Source organism: Salmo salar, chromosome ssa04 (assembly GCF_905237065.1).
Source record: "Salmo salar chromosome ssa04, Ssal_v3.1, whole genome shotgun sequence".
Classification (NCBI taxonomy): Eukaryota; Metazoa; Chordata; class Actinopteri; order Salmoniformes; family Salmonidae; genus Salmo; species Salmo salar.
This window is the reverse complement of record NC_059445.1, coordinates 12,298,997-12,315,545: the sequence shown is the minus strand read 5'-3', so window position 1 is coordinate 12,315,545 and position 16,549 is coordinate 12,298,997. Positions and strand designations below refer to the sequence as shown.

Genomic DNA, 16,549 nt, shown 5'->3' with positions numbered 1-16,549 from the left:
GCTTGGTCCTGGTTTGGTGGGATATTCTGTCAAGGTTGTCGTAAGAACTGGACCAAGGCGCAGCGTGTGTAGAGTTCCTCATCTTTATTCCAAAGTGAAACTTCAAGCAAAATCAAATAAACTAACAACTAAAAGTGACTACGTGGTGCACAGGCACAAACACAAAACAATATCCCACAAACACAGGTGGGAAAAATAGCTACTTAAATATGATCCCCAATTAGAGACAACGATTACCAACTGCCTCTAATTGGGAATCATACGAAACACCAACATAGAAAATATAAACTAGAACACAACATAGAAATATAAACTAGACTACCTCCTAGTCACGCCCTGACCTACTACACCATAGAGAAACAAGGGCTCTCTATGGTCAGGGCGTGACAGTGTTTCACAATCTCAGTCTCTGTCACACCTCGCCTCGGTCCAAAGACTAGAGGACAAAGCTATGATGATGGCACACTGTATTTGAGCATGCCTTTGGGAAGTATGCATTGCCCCAACTAGAAGATCGCAGAGTGAAGATCGCAGAGTGAAGATCGCAGAGTGAAGAACGCAGAGTGAAGAACGCAGAGTGAAGAACGCAGAGTGAAGAACGCACAACGAAGCCGAAACATTGGTGTTTTACCCAATAAATGACTGGGAGTTTATATATATAGAGTGTGCGACTCTCCACTAGTCAGCATCTCTACACTAAATAATGTTCTCTGGGGGTGCTTCAGCTATGCTTTTTATTTGACCCAACTAGATAACATGTCTATTACCTCACCATTATTACCTTACATGATCTGATCTGAAGTCAGAGTTTAGATTTCACCCCTCATAGTTATCCTCTATTCATACATATTCAGAACTGATCCAAGACCATTGGCAGTAGCTCTTCTCTTTACTAGTGTTGTGGGAGGAAGAGCAAGTATTTCTTGTGAAGTGGTTGACTAGCTTAGCCTCTTCCTCTTCAGCATGCCTCTTGTTGTCGGTCTCTTCGCTCTCTTGTTGATTCCCCCCAGACACTGGGCCCTCCACCGCAAATCATTGTGGCGCGCTGCCTGCTGCATGCACACAGCCCTGGGACACGACACAGTCCCCAAAGTGGAGCCCAGGCACATTTTTTAGGAATCATCTTTTTCCCTTCTTCTTCTTCTGAGGGAAATATAAACCCTAGCCGTTCTGGCTCTTCTTTTTTTTTACGAGCTGTGTGATTTCCAAAAGCTCCTTGGAGCGAGATGGAAAGTGTTGGGGTTGAGCGTCAGCTTTTAATTAGTTAACTACGGATAGGGATAAGAGGCAAAAATAATATTATGTTTAGTTCTGGAGAGGGGAAATGTTTCTGGAGGATAGAGGGATGGAGCGGTCGAGTGGAAAAGGATCTCTTTGAGACGTTTAGAAAGGGGATATGGCTACACGCACGCACGCACGCACGCACGCACGCAAACACACACACACACACACACACACACACACACACACACACACACACACACACACACACTGTTCACATACTTATTGGGGGGATCACAGAGTTCAGTCCAGACCCTTGTCAGCACGGGATACATGATACACACACACTCACATACATAGTTACGTAGTTACACACAGGAAGACCACTGGGCTTTCTCCACATCCTAACTAATCAGACCTCCCACATACTATATATATACTGAGCACTGTAACGTACAGCCAAGCATAGACATAGGCTGAACATAGGCACACAGATAGTCTACTTAGGTATAAAAACAGAATGATCAGTTACGGACATAAATGTGATGTCTAACGTTTTACAGCTTTCAAAATTGAAATTCAACTTTTGTAATTAAAATAGAAAACATCTACGCTAGCAAATGTCCATATCTCCCCAGATTTGCACATCGGGATTTCAGTGTGGAACATTTTCCATCTGAATATTGTCACTGTAAAACATGCTACCCTCACACACACCCACCCCAGATGCAGATAGAGGGTGATTGTCAGGTGGGGCTGGTAGTGTTTGATATAGAAGGAGGAAGAGGAGAAGAGCTGGCCTGCTGATTAAAACTTTCAGCTCCACTACCTTTCTAATTAATTAGCGAGGGCCACTCGGCGGGCTGAGCAACGGCCCAATTAGGCTGCACAAGAGCCCATGATGCCTATCGCTACGGCAACACACGCCGCACAGCTGTCGCTCGCCGCTCCGAGGTTGGTTGGGGATGGGGATCGGACCCTCAGGTGCCCACACACGGAGAAGAGAGAGGACACACACACACACACACACACACACACACACACACACACACACACACACACACACACACACACACACACACACACACACACACACACACACTCGCACAAGAGGACTTTCACATTCATACACAGAATGCATGACATCACACATACACACATGGACATAACACAACTAGGAGAATGGATCCCAATATGTCGGCGCCCACAAACCACTGGCGCCATTTCATTTTTTTCTCAACCGAGCATATGTCTCAGGCACATAAAATACGTTTCTCCATAACATGAAAAATGAAGTGATGAGGACCTTTGCTCACATTTGGCTGCTTCCTTTGAGTGTTTTTATTTGACAAAAAAAAAGTTGGTCTCTGACACCGACCGTGTCTGTAGGCCTCAGTGGAGTTGTCCTGGGAGGCTGGGGCATTTTCCCACAGCTGTAGTGTTAGAGACGCTGACCTGTACTGTCTCTGTCTCTGCCTGTGTGAGGGGGCTGTGGTATGGGCTAACTCAGTACTTACCAGGGGTGACTCCTTCCTTTTAGTGAAGGGAGATGAATGGAGGGGTGTTTTATGACGATATTGGAGATCGGACAATGCCCATTTAGAGCCTAAAGAATGCCCAATGTCAGTGAGCTCACTTTGATGTTTTAGGATACTACTTGGTACTACATGTCATGTTTGGAAGATGGCAGATTAGTATAGCCAGGAAGTGACATACAGGAAGTGAGTGCTCTCTCCTTCCTGTCTGTAGTCAGCTGTATGAGCGCTACTACTCTCCACTGTGTTTCTCTCCCTCTTTCTGCCATCCAGCACCAAGCCTGTGTGTGTGTGTGTGTGTGTGTGTGTGTGTGTGTGTGTGTGTGTGTGTGTGTGTGTGTGTGTGTGTGTGTGTGTGTGTGTTTAAGCTCGAGTGCATGTTTGAATGCGAGTGTGTAACTGCGTGCGTGAATGTGCTTCCCCAGCATAAATCCACTTGACTGGGCTCTTTTGAGAAACCGCGTGGCTTTATGGCCTTGGCAAACATAAAGACCAACCACCTGAAGAGGGAGAGAGAAAATCACCCCACTCACCTCCTTACTCTCTCTCTCACCTCCTCTCTCTCTCTCTCACCTCCTCTCTCTCTCTCTCTCTCTCTCTCTCAATTTAATGGAAAATAAAAAAAGTTCAAATGAGAGCGGATTGTTTCCATCTGCTTCTCCCGGGCACCATGTCACTCTAGATTCTGACCAGAGGAGTTCAGGGTTGGTGGTGGTAGGGGTGGCGGATGGTGGGTGTCAGGCGGGCAGGGGGTGAGGTGAGGTGGGGGGGTAAAGGAAGGGGGTGTGGGGTGTGAGTCTTGCTGACTTTGTGAGAACTGGACTAGTTACAAGATGACAGAGAAACCTAATTTCCACTTCAAGGGTTCAACTGAAACATGGCATCAGCACGCCTATCTGTCAGTGCTTGCACACGTACGCACGCACACACACACACACACACACACACACACACACAATCCATCTCTCCCATCTCCCCTAGTCTGTTTATTCGTAGTCAGGGAAAAGTCTAAAGAAGCCGTTGCGTTCCTCCAAAGCCCATTGATGTTGGGTAAAAGTAATGAACACATCACACACACACACACTGAAAGGACCCAACCAGGGCCTACATGCCAGATCACAGACAACACATTTAGATTACAACATAAAAAGCTATCCCAACAAAGACCCTCGACGGTGTAAACGCTATCCCAACAATGACCCTCGACGGTGTAAATGCTATCCCAACAAAGACCCTCGACGGTGTAAACGCTATCCCAACAAAGACCCTCGACGGTGTAAACGCTATCCCAACCAAGACCCTCGACGGTGTAAACGCTATCCCAACCAAGACCCTCGACGGTGTAAACGCTATCCCAACCAAGACCCTCGACGGTGTAAACGCTATCCCAACCAAGACCCTCGACGGTATAAACGCTATCCCAACAAAGACCCTTGACGGTGTAAACGCTATCCCAACAAAGACCCTGGATGGTGTAAATGCGCACACACACACACACACACACACACACACACACACACACACACACACACACACACACACACACACACACACACACACACACAGATCAGGGGATACTCTATTTAAGTTCGATCACATACAGCAGAACGAGAGAAAAAAATGAAAACAACATTGTCTGAAACGTTGGTAATTATTTTTGGATGCGTGTCTCTGACATTTTGTCGACATAAGTAAATAATTTAGTATTTCTACTGGTAAAGTCCAAAGAGCCCAATTACGGAGGGTTAATATTGCTGCATCATGTAAAAACATCCTTTTTTAATACTGAAGGAATATTCAAATGACTCGCCTTCATTATTCAAATATATTAGCAAAGTCATCACAGGGGGAAGAGAAGAGGAGATGGGGAATGATGCCGCTAGGAGACAAAACGAGAGAGAGAGAAAGAAAATCAATAAACAAGGGTAAAATCTGTTCTATAAGTTGTTATTTTGTATTGTCTTAATGCAAAATTCAAGGACTCCCTAAAACATTTACCACTACAAATATTAAGGCTGAAATATATTCACATTTTCTCAATACAATATTAAATGTTTGTTTATTTAAAACATTATAGCCATGATAATTTTGGAAATATCATCAATGTTTTTCTATCTTTTTGTCCATTTACTCTAAATGATAATGGTTTAGTTGCTCTATATCAGTTCTAGCTGTTCACACAGGCCCAGTAGCAGTTAGCCACTTGATTGAAACAATAGCGACTCAAAGCTAGTTCAAGAAACACTCTTGTCTCTTAATTGAAACAATAGCGACTCAAAGCTAGTTCTAGGAAACACTCTTGTCTCTTAATTGAAACAATAGCGACTCAAAGCTAGTTCAAGAAACACTCTTGTCTCTTAATTGAAACAATAGCGACTCAAAGCTAGTTCTAGGAAACACTCTTGTCTCTTAATTGAAACAATAGCGACTCAAAGCTAGTTCTAGGAAACACTCTTGTCTCTTAATTGAAACAATAGCGACTCAAAGCTAGTTCAAGAAACACTCTTGTCTCTTAATTGAAACAATAGCGACTCAAAGCTAGTTCAAGAAACACTCTTGTCTCTTACTAAATACATATGTTACTAGATCAACGTTGGGCAAGAGTCTTTCATTCACCAAAATCCCACGGCTTTGTAAGAAACACAGCAAGGAAACACAATCGGACAAATAACATTTCAAATTTAGCGAGGAGGGCAGGGGGACTTAATGTCTGCTAGAGGCAGCGTTGAGTGACATTTTATGGGTTTATTTTAATACGCTTTTATAGATCTCTATTGTGGTGCTGTGTTTTTTTTTTAACTCTGTTTTCACGGTTCACTCTGGGTGTTTGTTATTTAACGAAGAAGGAAGCTGGGGCCGGGGCGGCCGTTTAGGGCCCCATGGCCGGGCCCAGTGTTTAGCTCCAGTATCACAACTCGTATAGCCGTACAAAGTCAACATTACAAAGAGGTAACACATGTCGAGGTATGTTCGAAATTCGCCTTGTGCTGTGATCCGAAGATTCGAGGGCACACACACGATGTCAAAAAGAATGCATCCTATATCCTATTGCTACAGGCCACAGTGAAGAGGGGAGTTAGGGGGCTCTTTTCCTGCTTCCATGCTAATTTGTCCCTGGTCGATAGTGGAGTTGGCATGCATGTTGTCTGAATATGAACATATGTGTGCAAGTATATGTGTGGTGGTGAGTTTGTGTGACTGAATGTATTTTTTTGCAGTCACACGGTGTGTGTGTACTATGTGTGTGTGTGTGTGTGTGTGTGTGTGTGTGTGTGTGTGTGTGTGTGTACTAGTGTGTGAGTGTGTGCAAGAGCCAGTTTGTTTGGTTTTTCCCTTACTTCAGCACATCTGAGAGAGCTTTTCTGGAGCTCCAGAGCCCTGTCCAAACAAAGATGGCCGAAGGACGGGAGGGCCGAGGGCTGGTGCTTTTTTTGCTTTTCTTTTTTTGAAAAAGGGGACAAAAAAGAGCCCTGCGAAAACCGGGAGGAGAGAAAACCGAGCCCCTGAGAAAGGCAGCTGGAAACACGAAGTCTTGTGGTTTCTTGTCTCCCCCCTCCACATCTCTTCATCCCCCTCCCCCCACTCTCCCCATCTTTTACCCCCCCCTCCTCCCCCCTCTGGTCCAGCTGCACTTAGATGAGTCTGCTTGCTTCGTCCCCCAACCCCCCCCACCAACCACCACTAGGCTGCCAGGACGAGAGAGAGTGTCACAGCTGGTAATACTTACAGCCTTTACCGCGGTAACGCATGCGATCCATTAGGGCCAGCAAGGCCCCGACATGTTGTTGCTGCACCATACCCAGGCCGTGTTATTGTTAGGATGTGGTAAAATGATAAATATGGGAGGCAGGAATCAGAGTTGAGGGGACGGAGGGAGGTAGGTTGGAGTAACATGCAGCTCGTTAAGAGCGGTGCCACTGGCGCATGTTTCATGATTGGGTGGCAATAAAAAAGTCTGTCACAATTTGTTCAGATAATGACTTAATGCTAGAAGCCTGGAAGACACACAAACATATGTCGAGCGAGTCGTCGATAGCTTTATAATTGCTAAAAGGAGCCCCCCTCCAGTTCTTATGAGGTGGACCGACGGAGGGCCCCTGGGTGGTGGGTTGGTAATTTGGTCGGGTCGATTTACAGGATGGCAATCAAATCCCTGGCAACCAACCATCCTCCCTGTTGCATATGTTGAGTCTGCTTCACTCTGAGTTTTACAACTTGGAACTCCAGTGCAGCAAGTCATTCAAGCCCATAGTTGTGGATTGGAAGTTGAAGTTGCCCTGCGGGTGTGAAGTTCTATAGAGAACTGCAATGTTTAGATACTGAAATACTGGTATGCATCGCCAAGACTAAATATTAGTGTGCACTTGGCACTTTTGGAGAGGTTCGCTGTCGCAACAGGTCCTCCTCTCTCTTTCTCTCTCTCTCACACGCTCTCGCTCTCTCTCTCTCTTTTTCTCTCCTCTCTCTGTCCCCACTCCTCCCTCTCTCTCCCCCCATTTCTCTCTGTCTCTCTCTCCACCACTCTCTCTCTCTTTCTCTGTCTCCACTCCTGTCTCTCTCCCCCCTTTCTCTCTCTCTCTCTCGCGGTGACTGACCTGTGACACTGAGACATTGTCTCACCTCTACTTCAGTCCCTCTATCTGTGAACTTTGTAAAGGCAGATAAAGAAGTAAGCTTCCCAGATGGACTTTCCTTTAGTCACAGGCTACATTCCTCTCCTTCTCCGTGTGGCTGGGGTGTGGGAGGGACACTTGCACATTTGTCACTGCACTAATGTAGCCATGGGGTTTGAGTACAGCGCAGAGTCTCTCTCTCACTAGCGTGTTTCAGTGGTGTGTGTATAGTCTAATGGAAAGAATGCTTACCTTGGGATAGCAGGATCTGAACCGGGGACCTCCTGTACGGATCAGGAGCCGGCATCTCACTATGCAGGTAATTACAGACAACAGCTGAGACATCCAGTAGTTCAGGGCTTTGAATGGCATGGCAACATGGAGGTGAGGACATGTCATCTGAATGTCCCGAGGTCAAAGGTCAGATGGAACTTGGATTGGAACTGGACGTTTTAAATGACCTTATTTGGATTATTTTCGTGCAAGCTTGTGTTGATGTCATAACGGAACGGTCATTACGGAGTATCCAGTGATACACCCAAAAAGTGTTTGTTTGTGGTTGTGAATGCTGTCTAAGGACAAAGTCCTCCTGATTCAACATAGCTTGTATTATCACAGCTGGTCTGTGAGGAAACCCAGGTGTTTAGATGCTAATGTCTACTCTGACATATTTGTTTGCACATAGCTCCTCAGAAAGAAACAAATATTGCGCTGTGGGTCGTGGGTCTTGAACCCCGGTCAATCAATAACATAACACACGGTAGTTTTCAGTTTAGACAAAACCCCACACTTACATAACCTGGAGATTACTTACAAACAATTACAACAGGCTTTTGGCTACGAAAAGAAAAGGGGCGAAAAAAAAAATATTAAGCTATTTGCAAGATTAAATCTAGGAGCTCTTCCAATACTTCTCAGGTTTGGTGGGGGCTTGGAGTATGAATTAGGAGTTAGGAGCAGAAGGGTGTGTGTAGTGTAGTGTGGTGGGGACCGGCGCGCTGACAAAAGTTCACCAGGGGAGTCTCCTGTCCCGGCCGGCTGTCGTCAGGTTCCCGTCAACCACCTCCCTCCTTGTGTGTCCCGTCGCCCACGCCAACAACCGTCGACAACGGAGAAGTCCCCTCCTGGCGGGGTCGCCGAGGGTGCGAGATGTTTAGGCTCTGACTAATACCTCCCGTGTGTGTGTCCAGTGTGTGTGTGTTTAGGAGAGAGAGCAGATGCTGCTGGTCATCTCTCCCCCTCTCACATACACACACTTTCATCCCTAACACTCCTCCACTCCGCCAAAAAACATCCCTCCCTCCCTCCCTCCCTCCCTCCCTCTCTCGCTCCCTCCCTCTCCTCCTCCCTCCCTCCCTCCCTCCCTCCCTCGCCCCCTCCCTCCCTCACTCCCTCCCTCTCTCGCTCCCTCCCTCCCTCTCCTCCTCCCTCCCTCGCTCCCTCCCTCCCTCCCTCCCTCGCTCCCTCCCTCCCCTCCTCACTCCCTTCTTTCTTCTCCTCACTTCTCTGGACCTGCTACTGCTCTCTAGCACCAACATGCTGGCGGTCACACTGTGTGGTCGTGTCAATCCTTCAGTTACTCCCAGACTCAGCCTAGCATGTTTTCATACCATATGCAGTTGAAGACTATAACACGCATATACTGACTTATTGCTAGGCTTCATGTGTAGAGTTACACTATAAGACTAGAGTGGGCCTATGCCATAAACCTGTTCTTTTGAATTCTGTGACTACATGTCACCACTTCTCTCGAGGTCACTGCCTTGTCTCGGCAGGTGTACGTTAGTGGGTGACGTTGTTTGTGCCAGATTTGACTAAACCACTGATAGTGTGTTGGGTAATCAGTGCAGATGTCAGGGCCTGCAGAGGAGACGTGTCGCCCTTATCTGGTGAGGAGGGACACTCTCTGATAGGCTGAAGGTCGGGGGGGGGTGGAGTCAACGCAGGTGTGCGACATACAACTCTGTCCCCCTCCACACTCCTCCTCTCCACTCAGTTTTAGAGAATGATCAGAAAATGCGTCAATTATTAATTCTTGTCAATAAGGCTGCGTTTACACAGGCAGACCAATTCTGATCTTTTTTCACTAATTGCTCTTTTGACCAAACAAAATATCAGAATTGGGCTACCTTTGTAAATGCAGCCTGAGAGATTTTAGATAACCTGAAAAGGTATCGGTAACATTATTGGTGGAATTTCCCCCCCAAGTGCTTTTAGAATCTGTATTTTGTTTTGTTGTTAATCTTTCAAAGGGAGTGTGACTGTGTCTGATTCCAACTTTTAGTAATTGAAGACTCCTTTATAAGCGATCTGAATCTAAGGAACTTGAATGAGAGTCAAAGTCCTGCTATTTGGAGGGGAACTCCACTCTACAATGTGGAGTTCTATTTCACTTGCGTTAGTTGCTGTACATTGAATACGATAATACAGACAGAACTCCCTGAGTGTACTCTGTGATCAGGGTTCGTTCTATGTGTGTGGTTTGTAATCAGGGGACTAGCTTATTATCTGGGTACATTGAACAGTAAAATGTTCAGTAAGAGTAGGAATAGCAGGTGAGAGCTATACTCCCTCCTCTAGAGTCATTTCATGGGAATTCTTTTTCTGCAGACTCAATTCTTTGTAGTTGTTTTTCTTCCTGTTGTGAGCGTGAGGTATCATAAAAGAAAATCACCCAGTGTGACTTCTATGCAAAACAAAAACAGACATTTAAAAATAAAAACGCATTTTCCTGTCACATTTTCCTAAACACACTGAAGCCATAAATCTCTCCTTCTACCTTACACTGAAAACTCTACTGAGGAGTTCTCTGTACGTTCTACACCTGTTGTATTCGGCGCGTGTGACAAATACATTATGATTTCATTTTAATAATAACTCTACTAATAATAACTTTATTAATAATGTATTAATAGTTTATTAATAACACTGTTCATTACCAACAACGTATCATACATTCTGTTCAGAGTGCTGCTCTGGTACTGTGCTCCCTGCCTGGCCTGTACGTCTGTCTGTCTGCCTGTGTCCATGTCCACCATCTGTGGGTGAGGAATGCGGCGAGCCAGACAAAAGGATTGGCAGAGTCCTCTCTCCGTCTGTACTCCCAGTGCCTCCAGATAGCTATAAAACACCTGGACAAGACCAGCAGGTGACGGCAGCAGGCCAGGGGGGTTAGGTGGGGGGAGGAGATAGAGATCAGTGACAGGCCGTCCCCTATAGCTAGGCCGTCCTCCCGCCCCTATCCAGAACCTCCTCACCCCTTCCTTACCTTACTACCTTATTCCGCAATTTCCCCCCTTTTCCCACCCACCCTCCTTTGCCCTACCAACAATCCACCCTCCACCACACTGGCCCCCTACCTACTGTATAGCCTGCGTCCATCCCTCCACCCCTCCCTCCAAGCCCTCCTTCGGCTCTTTGAACTCCACTAGTATCTCTGGACAGTGCTGTCACTGGGCACATGGTTTGATCTCTGGCTTTGAGGAGAGCCAAGAGGGACCATGGCCTGGGCTGGTCTGAACACAAAGAGATTGTCCACTCCTCTCTCTCTCCCTATGTTCAGAAATGTATACAAGGGAGGGAGGGAGATCAATGGAGGCTCCCTCCACCCCTCCACCCCTCCACCACTCCTCCACTTGATATGATTAACCCCTCCCTGTTTGAGATGACATCACATTTGTATCTATCTAGTGTGTTAGCTGAGAGCAGTAGAATGACTGGTGAGGATAAGCAGATTTGAGGATTTTCCATTGAACTGTCCTCTCTAACTCTCTCTCTCTCTCTCTCTGTGTGTGTGTGTGTGTGTGTGTGTGTGTGTGTGTGTGTGTGTGTGTGTGTGTGTGTGTGTGTGTGTGTGTGTGTGTGTGTGTGTGTGTGTGTGTGTGCCTCAGTCTCTGTCTCTGTCTTACACAATAGGATAGCCAGCTGGGTCCTTTCATTATGAAGCATGACTATCCTGGAATACACTCAGACTCACCAAGTTTCATCATGGATCCCATTTTACCTACGTGTCTTTGAGAAGTGTTCACATCACCCCCAGAATATCTGTCTTCCTGTGACTCCCCTTAGCCACAGTAAAGGAGAACACGTATCGATAGAACTATCTGGTTTTGGGTGACTACAATCTCACAGGGTAGATCTGTTAGTGGGGGTGTACTTTCGAAATACTGTGAGTACTTTCAGCTGACACAAACACAAATATTAGGTCTATAATAGTTCAAAGTTGAGGTAGGGTATTACTATATTTATTAATATTTGGGGTATATATTTGTTCTCATATATCCATATATGTAAAATAATAATACTGAAAGCCACTAGCAACAGATGACAACACAAGTTCGAAATCAAAGGTAAAATGTCTAACATCTCATCTCCGTTTTCTAGCTTTTCTTCTAAGCCGGTCAGTACCGGCTTTCATTTCATTGTCACGACATCGACAGGACAAAAACATTGTCGCTGTCACGTCTCTCTCTGTCTCTCCAATACCCATGAGGCTTTGCAGTCTGTCTGATGTCTCAGAACTGGCATGTGACCCGTTCGCTGTCATCTCCGTCGTCTCAGGAACACTAGGATCTTAGTCCAGGACTCCGGGGACTCTATACGGGCCGTATAGGTTCGCTGGTATGCCGCTTCGCCACTGCGCTGTCACAGCTGGCGATGAAATCCGATCAAGTATGGCATATAAGGCACAACAGGAATGAGAGGGGCGCGCCAAAAACATCTGAAATTCATCTGTCTTCATCCTTCCCCCTAATCCCTTATTTCTTCACGTGTTTATTTTATTCTCGTTTTTCTTTCTTCCAGTATGGTGCTTCTCTGCTCAGATGTAAGCAGTGTTGTGCTTAACATAACTTGAGAGAGGGAATGAATGTAAACAAGGTGTCTAATTGGCCTGACTTGATCACAATAAAGGTGGGGGGGTAGATTAGGGAGCAAAAAGACATGGACATGCTGACCCAACATGGGAACAACAGACAGGGTTATTCCTTATTGTATTCGTAAAAAAAGGGTAGAAAGAAAAAGAGGGGTCCCAGGTGAACACAGGAAACACATGCTTCTCTTCTTCTTCTCCTCCTCCTGTAATCCACTGGAGACTCACGCCCATTTAGTTCCACATTAGCATAACTCTGGTCCCTCTGCCCCGTGTCAGAGCCCAGTCGCACAGCTGCACATAGGACAGGGGCCTCTGCCATTGCGGCTGCGAGCCGTGGGGCTCAAAGCAAACCAGAACTGACATGGAGGACTGGTGTTGTGCTGTGGGGATTTCAAAGGCAAAAGGAGAGGCCTGTATTCGAAGTTGACTACATTTTCCCTTTCCCTTGTAACCGGGAGTTTTATACCAAAAGCCTGCGAACAAATGATTAATCGTTGTTTACTCAGCAGCATTTTGGAATTGGAAGGCAAGCAAGTTCCGTTTTAAGTCAGACCCAACGTATAAAGCCAAACAAGCTAAAAATTTGCCTCTGAATTTGTGGCGTGCTGCGTCTGCTACAAAGACCTCCTTTATCCCACACACTTTTATTTGTCACCTGGTTTCAATATGGACTCTGTGAAGTCCTGAGACTATCTCTCCGAGAGAGAGCCAGGGCCTGCTTTATGACACGCACCGTGCCTGCTTTCCCTGCACATGTTGGACACACATTTCTGGCAGGAAGCGGACAGCGTTTCAGCAGCTAACTCATGGATGAGATAGTATCTTGCGGGTGGAAGAGAGGACAAGATGCTCCCAGTGTTTTACAGTGACCTGTGCATACACATTTAAGTCGGAGCTGCTGCGGACACACACACACACAGACAGACACACACAGACAGGAATCTCATTTAACTCCCGGCTTTGCTTTACTCTCTACCAAAGAAATGTGGTCTGTGGTTCCATGTTCAACATGAAAAAAGGTTTCAATTAAATCTGAGACAGGGAACAATAACCATCCAGCCTCTCCCAGCTGGTCTGGCTGGCTTCCCTCTGCATGCATGGAGGATACAGTGTGGAGGAGTGGAGTTAAGGGGTGGACTTTTGGGACGGGGACAAGTGGGGTTTTGTACTGTAATAGAGGACACAAAGGGGCTGTTAGGGAGTGGACATTTTAGGGTGGGAGTGGAGTTGGACATTAAAAAGGTTAATGAAGGTTTCAGAGTTGACAATGAAATAGGTCGAGGGTTAACGGAGGTGACATTTAAAGGTGTCATATAATAACGGAGTTGACAGTGAATATCATGTAGATGTCTCTACGTTACCAGGACAGTTCTGAGGCCATAGGAGTTAACGGAATGGACATTGGAGAGAAAAAGTAGCCCATTCCCCTGCTGCTCATTTTTCTACTGATTAAGGATGATCCTCCCCACAGCGCACACACACACACACACACACACACACACACACACACACACACACACACACACACACACACACACACACACACACACACACACACACACACACGTTCACCCCCCTCTCTGTGTCCTTTCCCTCACCATCCCCTTTTCGCAGTGAGCTAGAGAGGAAACCCTGGCGAGACACTATAGTGACTAATGCTCCAGTATCTGGCCAGCCAGGCTGCTGATAACACAACCTCCCGCTCCACCGCAGAGCTGCGGGGACCAATATGAACGACCGCGCAGGACCAGACCCAGCCCAGACCCAGCTTCAGTCCAGACCCTGACCACAGAGACACCAGAGAGAGAGAGAGGGGGAGGAACCTCTCTATCTCCCTCACTCCCATCCTCTAGTCCTGTTAAAGGACAACTTTGTTTCACATCCGCTACTCCCCTCTTGTGTTGTAGACAGTCTCTAGTGTCAGTATGAACACACACTGCAAATAATCTAGACAGTCTCTAGTGTAAGTATGAACACACACTGCAAATAATCTAGACAGTCTCTAGTGTCAGTATGAACACACACTGCAAATAATCTAGACAGTCTCTAGTGTAGGTATGAACACACACTGCAAATAATCTAGACAGTCTCTAATGTAGGTATGAACACACACTGCAAATAATCTAGACAGTCTCTAATGTAGGTATGAACACACACTGCAAATAATCTAGACAGTTTCTAGTGTAGGTATGAACACACACTGCAAATAATCTAGACAGTCTCTAGTGTAGGTATGAACACACACTGCAAATAATCTAGACAGTCTCTAGTGTAGGTATGAACACACACTGCAAATAATCTAGACAGTCTCTAATGTAGGTATGAACACACACTGCAAATAATCTAGACAGTTTCTAGTGTAGGTATGAACACACACTGCAAATAATCTAGACAGTCTCTAGTGTAGGTAAGAACACACACTGCAAATAATCTAGACAGTCTCTAGTGTCAGTATGAACACACACTGCAAATAATCTAGACAGTCTCTAGTGTAGGTAAGAACACACACTGCAAATAATCTAGACAGTCTCTAGTGTCAGTATGAACACACACTCTCTTTCTCTCTCTCCTTCTCCAATCTCTCTCTCTCTCTCTCTCGCTCTCTCTCTCTCTCTCTCTCTCTCTCTCTCTCTCTCCTTCTCCTCTCGCTCTCTCTCTCCATCTCTCTCTCTCTCCTTCTCCTCTCTCTCTCTCCTTCTCTCTCTCTCTCTCTGCAACCTGTCTCTCTCTCTCTCTCTCTCTCTCTCTCTCTCTCTCTCTCTCTCTCTCCTTCTCCTCTCGCTCTCTCTCTCCATCTCTCTCTCTCTCCTTCTCCTCTCTCTCTCTCCTTCTCCTCTCTCTCTCTCTCTCTCTGCAACCTGTCTCTCTCTCTCTCTCTCTCTCTCTCTCTCTCTCTCTCTCCTTCTCTTCTCTCCCCCCCAGTGTCTGTTCAGCAGAAGATGTGCCCTTCTCCTCTAACTAGCCTGTAATACTTCAGCCTGTCTGGTTAATGGGGAGATATGAGAGGTGCTATTAGGCTGCTAGGCTAACATAATAAGTCATTGATTAGAAGGCCTTGTCACAGCAGCAGCACAGCAGACACCAGGGCTCTAATTGCTATATTAGACGACCTCCTTAACTATCTCGTCAACCATCACACAGCCCCAGCGTGTAAACAGGGGGTGCATGTTTCATTTTATCTCTGGCTGCCGCTGTTTTATACAATGGCTTTAGCAAGTGGCAATTAGGATTGCGGACTGTGTTGTTGTGTCGTGTAGCATTTAATGCTGGTTTGAGGAAAAACTGACAACTTTGACCTCTGTGTTGGGGTTAGTTTTTGTGTCGTAACATGATAGGAAGTGGAGATCAGATTGTTTTGAGGAAGTAGTAGTGTGTGTAATAAATAGAGAATCGGCCGATGTCAAATCCAGCCTGTTAGCAAGCAGGAAAAAAGTAAAAAAAAGTAGTAAAAAAAGTAAACACTTTGATTCAGCTCTCATGTCGTGCCGGAAGGGAGACAAACAACAGTAGCAGAAAGCAAAACCGGCACCCTCTACAGATTAGCTACATGGTTGAAACCACACCTGTGATAGACAACCAGTTTGACACACTAAAGGTGTAATCCCCGTCCCCACCTTGCCAAAAACTAAACGATGTCCCTGTCTGCCCAGATGCCAACCTGCTGGGCGGATGTGGTGGGATTTGGTGTAATTTCATGGTTAATCTGGGATTAGCTCGTGTTCACTTTGATACCTCCCTCCTGCTAATCTGGTTTAAAACACCTAGGGGATTTAATCCTATTACGGTCACGGTCATGTTGTGGTCACGGTCATGTTACAGTGGAGTGGCACTTTATACTTGACGTACTGCAGTCGAATGACATGGCTAATACCGTGTGGCATGAGGGATTACATGTAGTCATGGTTACAGCATGTCATTCTGTTTGATATTCAGTCCTACGAAACGTTGACTGCTTGTACTACAGTACTGAACAGGTACAATACACTAGCAAAGGTTAGAATGTTACTTGTATGTATAAGTGTGTCCTTTTCCATGTGCAGTGATGGTATGAACGCTGGTTCCTGTGATTGTGTTATTGCTGTCCCTCAGTGATGTGTAACTGCTGATGGGGTGTTTTGTGCATGGGTTCTTGTGAAATATGGGTCAGCTGCATCATGGACTACGACCTACGACCCTGTGTGTGTGTGTGTGTGTCGCGTCACTGTCACACTGCCGGTCACAGGCGATAAATCAGCTGCAGTGAGATAAGAGAGTGTGTGTTGTAAATTGGTGAAGTTCCTAAAGTGATTCTGGGAAATGACTGTAGT

General features: G+C 46.1%; 1 protein-coding gene across 10 annotated transcripts in view; it reads left to right on the top strand.

Moving 5' to 3' along the window:
• Positions 1–16,549, top strand: part of LOC106595585 (zinc finger protein basonuclin-2) — a 232,447-nt gene that overhangs the window by 146,834 nt on the left and 69,064 nt on the right. The window contains exon 1 of one of the 10 annotated variants that reach the window (XM_045716499.1): positions 7,466–7,688. The exons of the other annotated variants lie outside the window; for them this stretch is intronic. Within the exon in view, the coding sequence (XP_045572455.1) occupies positions 7,683–7,688 (6 nt within the window). The 5' untranslated portion in view covers positions 7,466–7,682. Of the gene's footprint in view, positions 1–7,465; positions 7,689–16,549 lie in introns of those variants that run through there. 10 annotated transcript variants of the gene reach the window in all.